We start from the raw sequence: 15,317 nt of genomic DNA, 5'->3' as shown, positions 1-15,317 counted from the left end.
CTCTGCAAATAAGGGAGCAGGAGGAGCCAATATATGCTTTGTATTATGTGAAGTCTAATACACACTATGTAGTGCTGGACTAGGATAATATCAGAATACAGAAATAGCTGGCAATCTTCAGCCATGGAGGATACTAGATCCTGTTAACAGTTCTTTGATTTTGCACCTGAAGTCTTAAGTACTATGCAAACAAAGGGCATTATTGTTTGCTTGTGTCTGCCTCTGTATGTTGCGAGATCATAGACCTGGATGGGATTTTAAATCTTGATCTAAAATTAAGATCAAATTTTAATGTACTAGAACGTGGCTATATTAATTCTCAGAGTATTTTTTCCTGTAAAACAACAGGTCAATTTCTTGAAATTGTGTTTTTTAAGATTAAATAGATTCTGTGAGAAAGTAAGAAGCAAGATCAAGTAGGAGACCAAAAGAGGGATGGAGAGTGAGAAGTGGGTCTAGTTTGTCCATAAGTACTGTCTTATCAAAGCAGACAGAAATAAGCCTGAGGCAGAACTGTTGCCAGTTTTCATTTAAGCTCCATTTTTCTGTTGTTTCCCTAAAGGGATTCACTATAACCACTAGATTAGAAAAATGAAAATGCACCACTTTTTTTTGTTAGAATCCAGTGCATTTCTGCTAAGCTTTTTAGTCAGTTATAAGCTGCTAGTTAATTGGCAAAGCAATACCACTCCTTATTCCCTAAAGTCCTAAGGTCTGCCTGGTTTAGGTCTTGTAACTATGCTTTAGGCCGCACCTTGGTATAAGTTATTACTGAATATGATACCACCAAAACATTCTGCAAAAAACAGGTGGCAAGTTGTTATTTCACAGCCCACAGACACAGGAGTTGCTAAAAATGATAACTTGTTATTTCAGATTTATCTTTCCCAAAGGCTGTCCAATAGCACTTTAAATTAAGCTTCCTTAATGCATATTTAATTTAGAACTCAATAAACCTAGTCTGAGATGTTGGACATTTACAAACTAGCTGCTAGAATCATATGAGGATTGCCAAATGTGCTTTAGTTATTGATCTGCTGTGCATCTTTATAGTATAGTAACTCTCAACCCATACTGACTAATTGAAATTTAATCACATAGTTCTTAGTACCCAGAACAAGTCATTGGGGGCCCATGTCAAAATACTGTTATAGGGGGTTTTTTGCACAATAGGTATTACCTGCCATTACAAATAAAATTCAGTATAATTTTGTAATGAAATCATATTAATGGAGAAAAGTTTTTTCAGTGCTTGAACTTATTTCTATTTTGAGGACTTATTCTTAAATGCAAGACTGACAAATATATAGATACAGTCTCCTCTCATCTTGCAAGTAAAAGAATCAGGGAAGAAAAAATCTGCAGAAGAGGACAAACAAAGAAATGAAGTCATCACAAGCTGTCTCTTGCATTATCCATTCAATTATTCAGTTGTGCACTACCCACAGACTTTCCAAAAGTCCTGGGAAATATACCAGGTCAACTCATCATTGTTAATCATCTGTTCTTCCTTACCCCCAAAGATGTTATACAATTAGTCACGTTCTCTTTCTTTATATTAGAAACATTCACATGACCATTTAAGCAAGACTTAACACTCCAGTAAGCTGCCACATGGCAACCTGCGTGCCAGGAATTATGTACTTCCAGTGTTTGCTTTGGCACTAATAAACTTCATGGCTTTATTTGCTTCATCTACATATATCAAATATCTGTCCTCTTGCCGGTCTTTCTCATAATCCATCTCTGTTTTATAATCTGTAAAACATGCTTTATGTAGCAATGATGGATAAGTGGTTCTCCAAAGGTTCTCAAAGAGAAAAGCCACACCTTGGGCTATGCATTTGGTCTCATTTTAATTCTCTGGTAGTGTATCTGTTGATCTTAGTAGGTCTAATCATGATTTACACTGTGGTAAATGAGTGGAGAATAAGCTGTTGAAACAATCCATCTGATGAAGCAATAGTATTTAATAAACTTACCTACCAGTAACATATCTTGATTAACACATACATATTACTTGTCTCTTTTGAGACTTTATTACTGTAACATAATTTGTCATCTGTGTATGGGAGGCCAATGTCAATTATGTTTGGGGACCGATAGATAATAAGACCCGTAGTGATATTTAGGCAGTGAACTCCTTGAAAATCCATCCCTGAATGCAGTATATGAGAATGGAAGATGCAAATTAAAGGTGCTTTCTTCTTATTCCAGATACATTTATCTGCCTCTTATTTCTAATCTTTCTAGTTTTAATTTCTGACATTACATTTGAGTTTAATTGGCAGAAAGGAAGTTCATGATTAACCTTCAACATCATGCATCATCACTGTAGGCCTGTACACAGTACACATCCTGTTTTAGCATTCAGTCCACCATTTTAATAGATGCTTTCTTTTCAGGACGACTAAATTGGTGGTCTACAGTATGTACAAGCTGCAAACGCCTTCTTCCCTTGGCTACAACAGGTGATGGAAACTGCCTCTTGCATGCTGCATCTTTAGGTAAGGGACAGTCTGTATACAAAACCTTCTGCCAAAAATATTTGCCACTTTTCTCTATCCCCAGCAAAAGCTCAGAAACAAAGAGATGCATGGACTTTCATTAAAAGCCTGATTCTGGAGCAATATTCTTCAAATTTGGCTTAAGTATTTTCTGCTTTAGGCATGCTTGAGGTAAGAAGGTAAAAGTTTTATCAGGTTATAGAAAAAGTATAATTGGAACAGTATCAAAAAACATGTATCATAAACACCAGTGATTTGCATTTTCCTTACAGAGCCCAGCTGAACAGCTCTGGAGCATGCAAATTCCAGGTGCTTCTGCAGGATTATGCTCACTGTGGGCGAGGAATTGCATTCATTCTCTTGCTTTTGTTGAACAGTTCTCTTGCTGTCTTCAGGAATGCAATATCTAGCTACTATCTCTGCTGGTTCCTTGTAGAGTTTAAGTATATGGGAAAAAAAGTTTGGGGTGAATTAAAATAATTTCTAGTTGATTAATGATTAATACAAGATCTTTGAAGCCTTTCTTCATATCAAATAAATAGAAACCTGTGAAGCTGAAAGTCGTTGATATACCTTCTATATCCTGACATGAGGAAACGTATTTTTTTGTTGCAGTTGCTAAAATCTTTCACCAGCAAAACTCCGAAAGGTGACTTTTTTAAAAACACTGGGATTTTTAATATTTTGAGAAGTATCTTCTTTTTGAAAGAAGTAGTAAGAAAAGCTGTTTCCAAGGATACTTTTATCTTTGTCCACTTTTAATTAGGAGGAATTGTATAACATTTGCAGCAAATGTTTGGAGTATTTTGACTTGCAAAGTCTTAAATAAACGTATTTAATGCTAGCAGCTGACAATATGGTAACTGAAACGTGGCTCTCTGGGCACATCTTGGTGAGATCTCTGCTCTGTTTTGTTGTAGATTACTGTTCTCGACTACATGAAGACATTTTATTATCTTAAAATGAGCTTGAAAACCTGTTGCTGGTTGTATTTTTAGACTTCCAGTCATCTTGATTGTTTGTCTCTCTAGTTGGATGTTGAAGCCAAAGGGAATTTACCATCATGCTTTGTGAGAGTTGGAGGCCTTTGGGTGTTGGTATCATCTGCGATTCACAAAAGTGCCTGCAGTTGTCATTAGCATTCTTGTGCCTGCAAGCTCTGTTGGCAACTACAGCTAAAACCAACCTGTGCACTGCATATTCCATTGCTTGCAGCAGAGTTGAAGTCACCTGCAAGCAAACACTGGAACAACCCAAATTCTTCATCATTTCTTAATGAAAGTTTAAACTTTGTTAGAATTTCCTCTTGTTCATTACCTTATCTATATTGACTTTCTTTAGGAAACCTTAAAAATGATGAGTGAATCATTTGCCAAGGAGAACCTTAAATAATGTATAAGCTATGCTTCTTTAGCTAATAGAGCAATATTAATTGTATAAGTACTTACTATTTCTATTTCACTATAGCTTCTTTAAAACTGAATGTTGTCTCATGCTACTTTAGGGATGTGGGGATTTCATGACCGGGACCTTGTTTTACGTAAAGCACTCTATACTATGATGAGAAGTGGAGCTGAAAGGGAAGCGCTAAAAAGAAGATGGAGATGGCAACAGACCCAGCAGAATAAGGAGGTCTGTATGGCTGTCCTGGTTTCATCTGGGATAGAGTTAATTTTCTTTCTAGTAGCTGTACAGTGTTCTGTTTTGGATTCAGTGTGAGAGTAATGTTGGTAGCACACTGATGGTTTAGTTTTTGCTAAGTTAAGGATTTTTCAGTTTCCTGTGCTCTGCTGGTGAGCAGGTGCACAAGAAGCTGAGAGGGAGTGTGGCCAGGAGAGCTGACCCAAACTAGCCCAAGGGCTATTCCATACCACAGAATGTCGTGCTCAGTATATAAAGTGGGGGGAGTTGGCTGGGAGGGGCAGATCGCTGCTCCGGCCTCAGTCAGCAGGTGGTGAGCAATTGCACTGTGCATCACTTGGGTTTTCTTTGGTTTCATTTCTCTCTTTTTGTCACATTACTTTTTGCTACTATTGTTATTGTTGTTATTATTACATTTATTGTTATTACTGTATTTTAGTTGAGTTTAGTTATTAAATTGTTCTTATCTCAACCTGTGAGTTTTACTTTTTTATTTATTTATTCTCCTCCTCCTCGTCCTACTGGGAGGGGGGAGGAGGGAGTGAGCAGCTGTGTGGTGCTTAGTTGCTGGCTGGGGTTACGCATGACAGTGGCCTGAAGACAGTCTTGTTAATATTATTTAGGGACAAAGGCATTCTTGTGAAGTTTGGTGTGCATGTTTTAATTGCTGTCAAATTCCTTTTGCTTCCATTTTGCATGGGGAAAGAGATACTTGTATTTAGAATTTTTGTATCAGAATTCAGATGTGTTTGTAGCTTTATGGGCATAAAGACGCAGAGTTTTGTGTCCACAAAGCCCTATAATCAGTTTGGAACCTGTAGAAAATTTTGGGCTGCAAAATTAAATGTAGAATTTAGCTATCCCAAGCATTATAAAATGAGTGGATGAAATCCACAAAAGAGAGAAAGCCCCATTTAGGAAAGATTCCCCAGAATGGTGAATTAGGATTCTTAGAGCTGTGACCAAATACTGAGTGAATGTTTCTTAACTGAAATAATCTGTAGATTTAGTTTGACTGTTGATTAAAAGCTGTACTTCAGCATATATTATTTTCTGCAGATGTCTGTGCCTAAACTGGCTAGAAAAGCTAATTTCAGGAGTAATCCTGAATCTAATCAAGTGCATATGCTTAAATTTGTGACTTACTTGTAATCTTCTTTTTGTTGGCAGCAGTCAGTGAGAGTACAGCTGAGCTGTGACTGACTTGGCTACTTCAGACTACCTGAAAATACAGGGCCCCAGAATCAGTTATATACCCTTTCTGCTCTTGAACAGAGGGAGAAAGCATGACCTGTCTGCCAAGGAGGACGTTCATAGTAATTCCAGATATTGGGGAAGAAAGCAAACCTCCAGAGATGGGCAGTAAAGCATGCTAACCACGGTTGCAGGGAATTCACATGGGTATAAATAACTGGATCTCCAGTAGTGGAGCACTGTGTTATCAGCAGCAGATCCACATCTAGAAACGTAATCCAGTATATAGTTAGTGGTTTAGATATTTTTTTTAATAAGTTAAAAATCTTTCACCTGAGTAGAAACGTTGAACCACTAATGATCCAAGATATTAAACTGTATCATGAAGCTCAAAATAAGTTAGCCATAAATACTATTACAGAATTCTGCTTACATTTTGTACCAGCATAATCATAAAGGTATTTCATTCTCTCCCATAGTCAGGTTTAGTGTATACAGAAGAAGAATGGGAACGGGAGTGGAATGAACTGCTTAAACTGGCATCAAGTGAGCCTCGTACACATTTCAGCAAAAATGGAGGCAGTGGTGGTGGGTAAGTTTAGCGTATGACAAAAGCTTTTAGTTTTTGTTCTCAGCAGGGAAACAGTACAGTACAAATGAATTAAGATGTTTATAGGACCATCAAACTGCATTTTCAACTGGTTGAGATTTTTTTGCATGGTAGAATATAATTATTTAAACATCCTATTGTAATATTTATCATTTTGATTAAGTTTCCTTGTACAGTTACCACAATAACTTGAGGTTACTTTGCATCCAAAAGAGTCTGGATTTCGTAAATCCTAATTTCTTGGTTTCTGGAAGAAGCATGTTGGCAGGAACATTTAGCATCAAGGAGATGAAGTGCCTCATCTCACTGAAGATACGTACCTTTTCGTTTGAGGAAGACTTAGCAGAAAGATAGCCACTGCTCAGATATTTTCACTAAAACATAGAATGACAGAATAACATCGCATCTTCTAATGGCATTCTAGAAGAAAGTAGTTTGTTTCCGGATATCACCTTTTCTCTGCTTTAGCACAGCTTTAATGCCATCTTCTCATATTCATACATTTATTTTGCTCCTTTTTTGCTTTGTACTTCAAACAGAAAATTTTCAGAGATCTTTTTTGAGGGCAAGTCACCAAGTAACTCTTCACAATTCCTACTTTTAAAATGCTGTTAACCCTAAACAAACAGGGGGGAAGAAAGTAATATTTTTGGTATTAAAGCTAAAGATTAAATATTTGGGTGCAGTGTCTTTTTAAACAGAAAGCAGAATATTGAGTTATACTTTTTAGTCTCATGAAACCCTTCTGAGTAATCAATATGATAGTTCAATCTTTAAATGGTTATAAAAAATGTAACTAAAAATTACAATAATTAATACTGTACTGATAGGAACAGCTGTCGTTTCTTTGACTCTTCAACATTTTATTAAACCCATGTAACAAAAATAGTACTCTCAAATACAAGAATTATTTAAGGATTGTATGGCATTTTATTTCAAATTAAACCGATTCACTCTCATCCTATTGAAGTTTGATGTTGCTGGAAGGTTCTGCATAGAGTATCTGTATTTCTAAGAAACACATCAGTTTCTTTTCTTACCTAATTTCCTGTTTATCTAGATTGATTCCGTTACCGTATGATTGATAGCAGCTACTTTGATTATACTCTGCAAAGTTGTAATGTTTGCCAGTTACTACCCAGCACTAACAGGCAAGCAAGGAAGGTGTTTTCTTGAAGACCAGCTTAGTATGTGTGTTTAATCTTTGTATAATATGCAATTAGTAGCATTTTAGTCAATTAGCCTATTATAAACAGTGCTGGAAAATACGATGGCTGCGGAAAAAAATGCAGTACTGCCTACTTTACTGCCAGCATGCATTTAGTTTAGATGTTCAGAAGCTTTTGGGGAAAAAATTGATAGAAACATATTTCTGAAGAAGTTTGGGATGAAATAGTGTCTACAACATTTAAATACCCCTGATCCATATAGAGAATCTGCTTTAAATAGCTGGTATGGTAAACCATCCCTCACTTTCAGTGCATTTGTTCCCAAAGTATAGATTATTGACCAGCCGTAAAAATGCAGAAATGTTAGTTTTTGTGTCTAGTGTTTATCACTAAAAATATTTAGTGTTTGTTTACTCAGTGCATGTTTTATCTAGCTACTGTTTCCCCTAGAGAAAATTGCGAGTGGTGATAAGTAAATTGACAAAATAGAGCATTCAACACAATGAGAATAATAAAATCTTTAGAAAATATTCTCTAGAATTTGAAGGAATATTATATTTTCCTCTTAACCCTGTGATGTCAAGGATAGGTAATTCTACTAATGCACAAGGACACTGGTTAGAAAATTGTCAGTCTTAACATGTCTCATTTTCTCCTCTTTTGAGGCTAAAAAAAGTAGATAAAATAGATTGGTTTTCATCTTACTCTCTGGTTTGTTTCCTATGTCTGTAGATATTTTCCCATTGATACGCTTTACTCTTCTAATGCAGTTCAATTCACATTTCAATTAAGTTTGGCCATTCACCACCACTTTTCTCTGGACTTACTCTGTTTGTTTCCTTCTGTACTTTTCACATACTATGTAGTTTCAGTATCTACCAGTCAGAGATGTCCTCAAACGTTGTATTTGCCAGTCAATCAACCATCTTTATCTTTAGTTCTCAGATACTTAAACAGGGAGTATCGCTATTACATCAAGAATTAATTTAAATTGTTTTTAATATTCTCATCATGTTTGCATTTATCTTTTCGCAAATCAAAATAAAGGATAAATAGACAACAGTTAGTTTTTACTTTAAAACAGTGAAAGAGGAATCAGACAAGAAACTTAACCTATTAAACATGTGAATATGTATTTCTCTTTACAGTCATTCCAAAGACAGAATGAATTATTTTCTAAGTTTAATGTACCCATGTTCAAAATGGAGTGCTTCAGAAGGAAAACAAATATCAAAATAGTATTTTTTTAGATGGTGTCCTGGTTTGGGCTGAAATAGAGTTAATATTCCTTTTCAGGAACTAGATGAGTGCTGTGTTTTGGATTTAGCTTTGGGTTTGGTATGAGAAGAATGCTGATAGCACACTGATGTTTTCAGCTGCTGCTGAGACTTCAAGGACTCTCCAACTCCTCATGTCCTACCCGTGCGCAAGGGCACAGGGAGGGAGCACGGCCAGAGCACCAGACCCAAACTGGCCAGTGAAATATTCCACATCATGGAACGTCATGCTCACTATACAGAGGAGGGGTGGTTGGGAAGGGGCTCTCTCTCTCTCTCTCTCTCGCTTCCGGGATTGCGACTGCGGGATCTTGGTATCTTGGGGTCGGTGGCCGGGAACGGGCTGGGTATTGGTCAGCAAGTGGTGAGCAATTGCATTGTGCATTGCCTGTTTATATATTTCTTATTTTTTCTATCATCATCATCATTGTTCTCGTTTTATTGCCATTATTAAACTGTTCCTATCTCAGCCTGAGTCTCCCTTCACCCCTCTAATTCCCTCCCCCATTCCCAGGTGGGGAGGGGGAAGGGAGGGTGACCAGCTGTGGTGGTTGGTTGCCAACCAGGCTCAAACCACGACAGATGGGGTATATTATGTTCTCTAGTTAGGTGCTGTATTAAGAAAGCTTGCAAATTAGTCTTTGAACTGTAGGTGAGACACCTTCCTTTGGTGTCAGAATTAGCTGAAGCATCAGAAGTTGTATCTGCTTCAAAAGAATACAGTGACAAGCCTAGATCTGGAATTATGCCATCTCATTCACCTGCAAGTTCCTTTTAATTATTTTTCAGTCAACTACATGGAAGGGAGATCCACAATTGTCACTAAATCTCCAAAGATTTCTTCTTGAGAGCACTCTCATTCTGAGGCTTGAAAGTTGGAAAGAAAGAAGATAAAGGGAACACAGAAAAACCCGCTTCTTAAGTTCTTGTTTCCAATCCTTCAAGCACTATAGCAGAGCAAACTAAATAACTATGAAGCAGATTCTTGTTTTGAAACAAATTTGCACATCTTTCTGTAAATGTAAAAGATAAATTTCAGATTAACATAATTGTTTCATTTAACTCCATTTACAAGCAAAACCAGGGGTACTGAATTGAAACAACTGCTTTGAAAAAGAGGAAAATGTCTTGTACCCTCTGTTTTTATTAACTCTACCCCAGCCAAAACCAGGGAACTACTGCAATCCTGCTGAAGAGATAATTCCAACCTATTCCTTCGTTTTGCAAACTATTGTCAGTCAGAGATTTCAAAGCCTGTTCTAGTGCTGGATTGAATATCACTGTTGTTCTTGAAAACCTAGTAGAGCTGAAAGCTAGATGTTGTGTTGTGTCGTGGTGTGAGCTAGTAGAGATTTTGAAAGTGGATAGTATTCTTGTTTAGTATTAACTGTCACCTTCTAGCTAGCTGTCTCATATGCTCTTGGCACCATCTTAGTGATAAGGTCAAGTGATTTTAAATGAGGAAGGTGAGAGGCAATAATGCTGTAATCTTTCCATGTGTCATTAGAGTTTTAGTTAAGGCAGAAAACTGGAACAGTTAAACAGGAAGTACCTCTCCAATGCAGGTAATTTCTGAGGTTTTGGACTTGGTTAGGTATTCACAGTATTTCAACATACAGTTTTTCGTACAAAACCACTGCATCCATCAAAGATCCTTGTCTTGTAAAGAATTTAGTTTAGATCATTTAACAAAGACATTGCTTTAAAACTATTTTTATTTGATCTGGGTATCTATTATAGGAGTGGTATTCCTTTTTTAAATGTTCAGTATATGCAGCAATTATAGGATGCAGATAGAAAAAGGTTAATAATAGCAGTATATCTTTTCCTTATTAGCTGACGTTTCTGATGGCGAATAAATCTTTTCATCTGGCCTATTTTCAGATGATGTAAATTATACTTAAGCCAGATGCAGCCTGGAAATAATCAAATTGCCATGGTGATTCAAATTTGCTAGTTCAGGCAGTCTGTCAGATCTGAAAACAGTGGATATCCCACAGACTCTAGAAGATAAAATTCAAGGCAAAGGAGGGATCAGACTTATGTCATATTAAAATTAAGTACTAGTATCTGCACGGTGATTAGGTGTTCCCTTATTTAACAAGTATTTCTTGAAGTCAAGATATTTCTTATTTGACAGGTGGCTGCATCTCACATGCCACAGAAGGTGTTTTATACAAAAGCATGCATTCCCACACAATTAAATACAAAATAACACTCAAACCAAAATAATCTAGGGAAATCTGATTTAGGTCTTCTCTTTTATTATATGCCTTCAAAACTGCTTCCCATATATTGGTTTTGCCTGAGAAAAAAGTATTGATATTTTTTAAGACTGGGAGATAAAAATAGGAACTTGAAACATTCACATCATGTATGTCCTTTAGTTAATGCAGTATACCATTTATTTTTTTTCCCCGAAGAAGGGAAATGTCCCACTACTGTGCAATTTTTTGAGTTGAAGCTCATGGCTGAAATACAGTGTAGGGAAATCAATGGATAACTTCCTACACCTACTTACTGCAGAAACTTGTACGTGCTAGCAAGCTGTGGCTGTGGTGTATGTTGGTTTTAATTTGGGGATTCCTAAGCAGGGAAGAAAGATGTTTCAGAAATGGAATGGTGGCAGATCAAGAGATGAACTCAGTTTTTGTTCTGGTCTCATGCTTGTACCTAATCACCAGGTTGAAGAACTTGCTACTTGTCATGCTCTTTCAGTACATCTCAGCTGTTAGCAGGCATTGGAGTCTTGCTCTTTGTGAGTCCTGAAATTCAATCTAAACTTGGAATAGCTGTTATGAGTCTGTTGGACAAACAGAATCTGGAGCATGTGTATGGAAAAGAAAAGCAAAGTTAGCATAGGGAGCTGTTTAGAAGGAAATCCAAAAACGTGAAAACAAATCTAGCTCAGACTTTACAGGCAAAAGAGAGGAACAGTCAGCAGATAGCCAGGTGGAAGAGCAGGGTAGGTGACTTTCCCATTTCAGCTTTTTGAGGTTCTTTTATTACTGGCTGCAGTACAAATTGGATTTTCCCTAAGAGAGAGAATCTCTTTGGAGTGGTGAGTAAGTGTCCACGCTGTTTGGATTTGAGGTGTCAGTGGTCCTGTAGGATACACTGAGGTGGAGAGTTGGTTTGGTTGTTTTTTTTTTTTCCTTTTTTGTTAATTTGTTGTTACAGTCAAGATAAATTCTTTAGTCAGAGTGCCCTGGTTGAGTAGGATTCTGCAATGCAGATTTGTATGCTCTTACTTATGTGGATTTCATTATTTTAAAATTAACTTTACATGAACAAAGGAATTAATTTCAGATTCTTAAATTCCTTTGCTTCTGTTATAGTGACAAAATTATTTTTAATCCATAATTTTCATGGCAATGTAGTTAGCATAAATAAAAGTCCATGAAAAAAAGTGGAATGGTAAGTGGATCAAAGGATGTGGCAGGTTGTTATGGATACTTGTTAATGATGATTTTTCATTATCATTAATCTTTAGGAAAATTCCTACTGAATCCTCAGCAGTGGCACTGAAATAATGTACAATGGCCCCCATGAATTACTGGCAGTGATGAAATAAAATTGGACATTGAAAAGGATTCCCCTAGAGGCTCTGAAGTCTTCTTCCTTGGAGATGTTCAAAAGCTGTCTGGACATGGTCCTGGTCAGCTGGCTCTAGGTGGTCCTACCTGAACCAGGGGTGTTGGACAAGGTGACCTCCAGAGGTCCCTTCCAACCTCAACCACTGTGTGATTCTGTGAAAATTGGCAATGGAAAACAGATGCGTAATAGAAGAGAAGGTTTTGAAATGTGTGAATATGATCATAAATAGTGAATCAAGCAACTTGGTGATGTGATATTGAAGACTGAAAAAGCCCAGTGGAATTTTGGACTTCATGTACAGTCAAGCTTGACATCAGCTGACCAAAGGCATATCTGGAATATCCCTTTCACTTCTAGAAACCTCATTAACTAGGAGATGAGAAATAATTAGAGGATTAGAAGAAAAACTGTAGGACTGATAGTCTGGAAATACTAATGAGAGAAGATAGCTGGAAATCTTTGTAGCATATTGTCTTGCCAGTAAGATGATTCTTCTAACTTCCTTTTGGCTAACAAATTACTCTGAGGCTGACATAATGGACTGCAAATACTGACAAGCTGTTGCAGCCAACAACGGAGAAGAATTCAGTAAGGAATATGAAAGGAAATTACAAAATGGGGAATTTAGTTTGAACATCAGGAAAAATTTTCTGATGGGTTTGGGTAACGGCAAGAAGGATACAGAACAGGAGAGGTGTCTCACTGTTTGATCAGAGAATTTGTGTCCTGTATCCAGCCTACTGTTAATAATTTACATCCTGCTGGGCTCCTAGGTTGGCATGAAAGATTTTAATGTGAAGTTCCGGAGATGGGCTGAATGCCATCAGACCTGTGAGAAGCTTGCTGTTTGTCCCACATATTCTAGAGCCGTGCCCATACAGTTATGCTCAGTCACTACTTTTCACACATAATGAAAATTGACAGTTAATTATGGAAGTTTTTGTTTTGATTTGGTTTGGTTTTAAATTCCTTCCAAGAACAGCATTTTTTTGTCCTTGTCTGAAATTACTTGCTCATTGTGAAGCTGGTTGAGGATTAACTCTGTTTAGACCTATGGAGTACTCCTCAATAAAACATTTATTTTATTCTAAAAAATAAATATTATCACTCCTCTTTTGAAGTGCTCTGTATCTGCTTCAGCTAGATTAAAAGAGTGGCAAGATTTTCATTAATTCCTGTGGTATTTGGATCAGACCTATAGAAGGCCAGTGTAAAGAAAAGACTTGGGTTTCTCCACAGTGCTGTCTTACTGTTTGAAATTTATGTTCTGCTCTCCTACCGTACAGGATACTTCTATTGATTCTTTCTGTGTGTTTTCTGAAACACAAAATTCCAGTGATAAAAATGCTTGGTCTTGTCTCACCTAACTACATTTTGACCTAGGTTCCTTCTGTATTCTCTAAAGAGAAATAAGAATTTTCATCTCCTCTTTGGACAAATGCTTAAGAGGAGAGGGATGATCCTACTTCCAGATGTGCCTATCTTTTTTTTTGTTATCTGCAGAGGCAGGCAAGGTGAAATGATTAGACTTCTGATTTTAGATGTCTGCAAGTAGGTGAAATTAATCTTATTGGAAAATCTAATAGGAAAATGAATCTCCAGTTCCTTACATAGCTACCCATCTCTATCTTAAAAAAATATGTTTTGGTAATAATCAGAGGAAAAAAGCTGGCAGCTTGATAAGTTAAATTCCTCCTACTCAAGCTGACATGAATGTTTCTTACATTGCCAGGGTATGCTCACCTGTATTTTGTTTAGAGGAACTAGACAAACACTTACCTCTCATTGTAGTCTATGTGCCAAGGGTGTCACGTGAAATTGTGATTTTTGTGACAAAAGCAGATTTACATCAGGACCTCAGCTAAGAATTACCTTTTTTATTCCCACTAGGTTAGCAGACAATATCCGAAAGAAATGAATTTTGCTGACTATGAAACTAGTGTGGAGTCTGAAAGTGAAAACATTTTCTCCTTTTTGGAAATAAAATAATAGTAATGTATATTTTCCTTTCCAATTTATTGCATTTCCTATTTCAATAATTGGAATATGTGTTACAGAAGCATGGGCATATGAGTGACAAGGAAGAAGAAATAGATGCTGCAATGTGTTTGTTCAGTAAAGTTTGAATGGCTGGTTCAAGTTGGTTCCAAAAGTTTCAATGCTGTGTCTTCCAGAGTCGATAATGCAGAAGATCCAGTGTATGAGAGCTTGGAAGAGTTCCATGTTTTTGTCTTAGCCCATATTTTGAGAAGACCTATTGTTGTAGTAGCAGACACAATGTTACGAGACTCAGGGGGAGAAGGTAAGAGTTTTTAACTAGAAAATTATGTGTCTATGTTAATTGACTCAATCGTAAACTGTCACAAACAGCTGTAACATATCTGATTGTTTATGGGATAGCTGCTGCCTTTTTATGGGGGGGGGGGGAAGGAAAAAAAAGAGCAGAATGATATTCAATTCTGATATTATTGATTTTATCTAATATTTCTATTAGATAAAAGTTAAAAACACAGGACAATTATGTAAGTCTCACTGAAAATCAGTTTATCCTACATATTTACTGTTAACTTAACAACCACCGAATTACAGAACACAATGCATTTCTTACTGATGTAGGTTAACAAGGTTCTAATTTTGCTGTGTTATTTTGGTGCCCCTTAAAACACTGCTTAAATCAATCTAATCTGACTTTGAAAAATTGAATTTTTAATGTGTATATCTTGGCTTTTCGTTTTTAATAATTCTTTGCAGCCTTCAAAAGCTTCCAGAATGTTTTATTCAGTTTGCACATGTGAGCACACAAATGTTAGATCTATATGTGGTGCCAGCCAGACAACTGTCTGATCAGGACTGGCGTGATTAAATTAATCTCTCTCCATTTTTACCATGAACTAATATAATACTGATTAATGATAGTATGTTGCTTAAGTAAAGGGGAATGTTTGGTTGATTAAAGGAGGATGTTAAACACATGATGGAGTTTACAGAAATTTACTTGCACAATGAAATGCTGGGTAATTTCAGTTTCCATTTAAATTGTGAACTACAAGTAATGGTTGTGCAATTGCTATCTGCTCTGACAGACTCGATCACTACTGCTTCATTTTCTCTTAAATTTTCCTAGCCCAAATTGCCCTCCTCCAGCAGTTTCTCCTCCTGGACCCAATCTGATTCTGTCGCAATAATCCCGGTGTTTTTCTCACTGCTGGCCCCATCAACCAATATGATCAAATTACCTCAGTTTAACTCTCGTATGTTTAAAGTACAGGCTTTCAGAAAGACTAAAAACTTGGTCAAATTTGGATAGACTCACCGAAATGTA

At 36.7% G+C, this 15,317-nt stretch overlaps 1 protein-coding gene across 8 annotated transcripts in view; it reads left to right on the top strand.

The window, feature by feature from the left end:
* OTUD7A (OTU deubiquitinase 7A) overlaps window positions 1–15,317 on the top strand; it is a 201,551-nt gene that overhangs the window by 165,016 nt on the left and 21,218 nt on the right. For all 8 annotated transcript variants that reach the window (XM_032990301.2, XM_032990300.2, XM_032990305.2 and 5 more), the window contains 4 exons: window positions 2,406–2,507; window positions 4,012–4,139; window positions 5,822–5,934; window positions 14,170–14,297. In XM_032990301.2, the coding sequence (XP_032846192.2) occupies window positions 2,406–2,507; window positions 4,012–4,139; window positions 5,822–5,934; window positions 14,170–14,297 (471 nt within the window). The remainder of the gene's footprint in view (window positions 1–2,405; window positions 2,508–4,011; window positions 4,140–5,821; window positions 5,935–14,169; window positions 14,298–15,317) is intronic.

This window comes from Tyto alba, unplaced genomic scaffold (genome assembly GCF_018691265.1).
Source record: "Tyto alba isolate M040663 unplaced genomic scaffold, T.alba_DEE_v4.0 Super-Scaffold_41, whole genome shotgun sequence".
Taxonomy (NCBI): Eukaryota; Metazoa; Chordata; class Aves; order Strigiformes; family Tytonidae; genus Tyto; species Tyto alba.
This window is presented reverse-complemented; position numbering and strand designations above follow the sequence as displayed.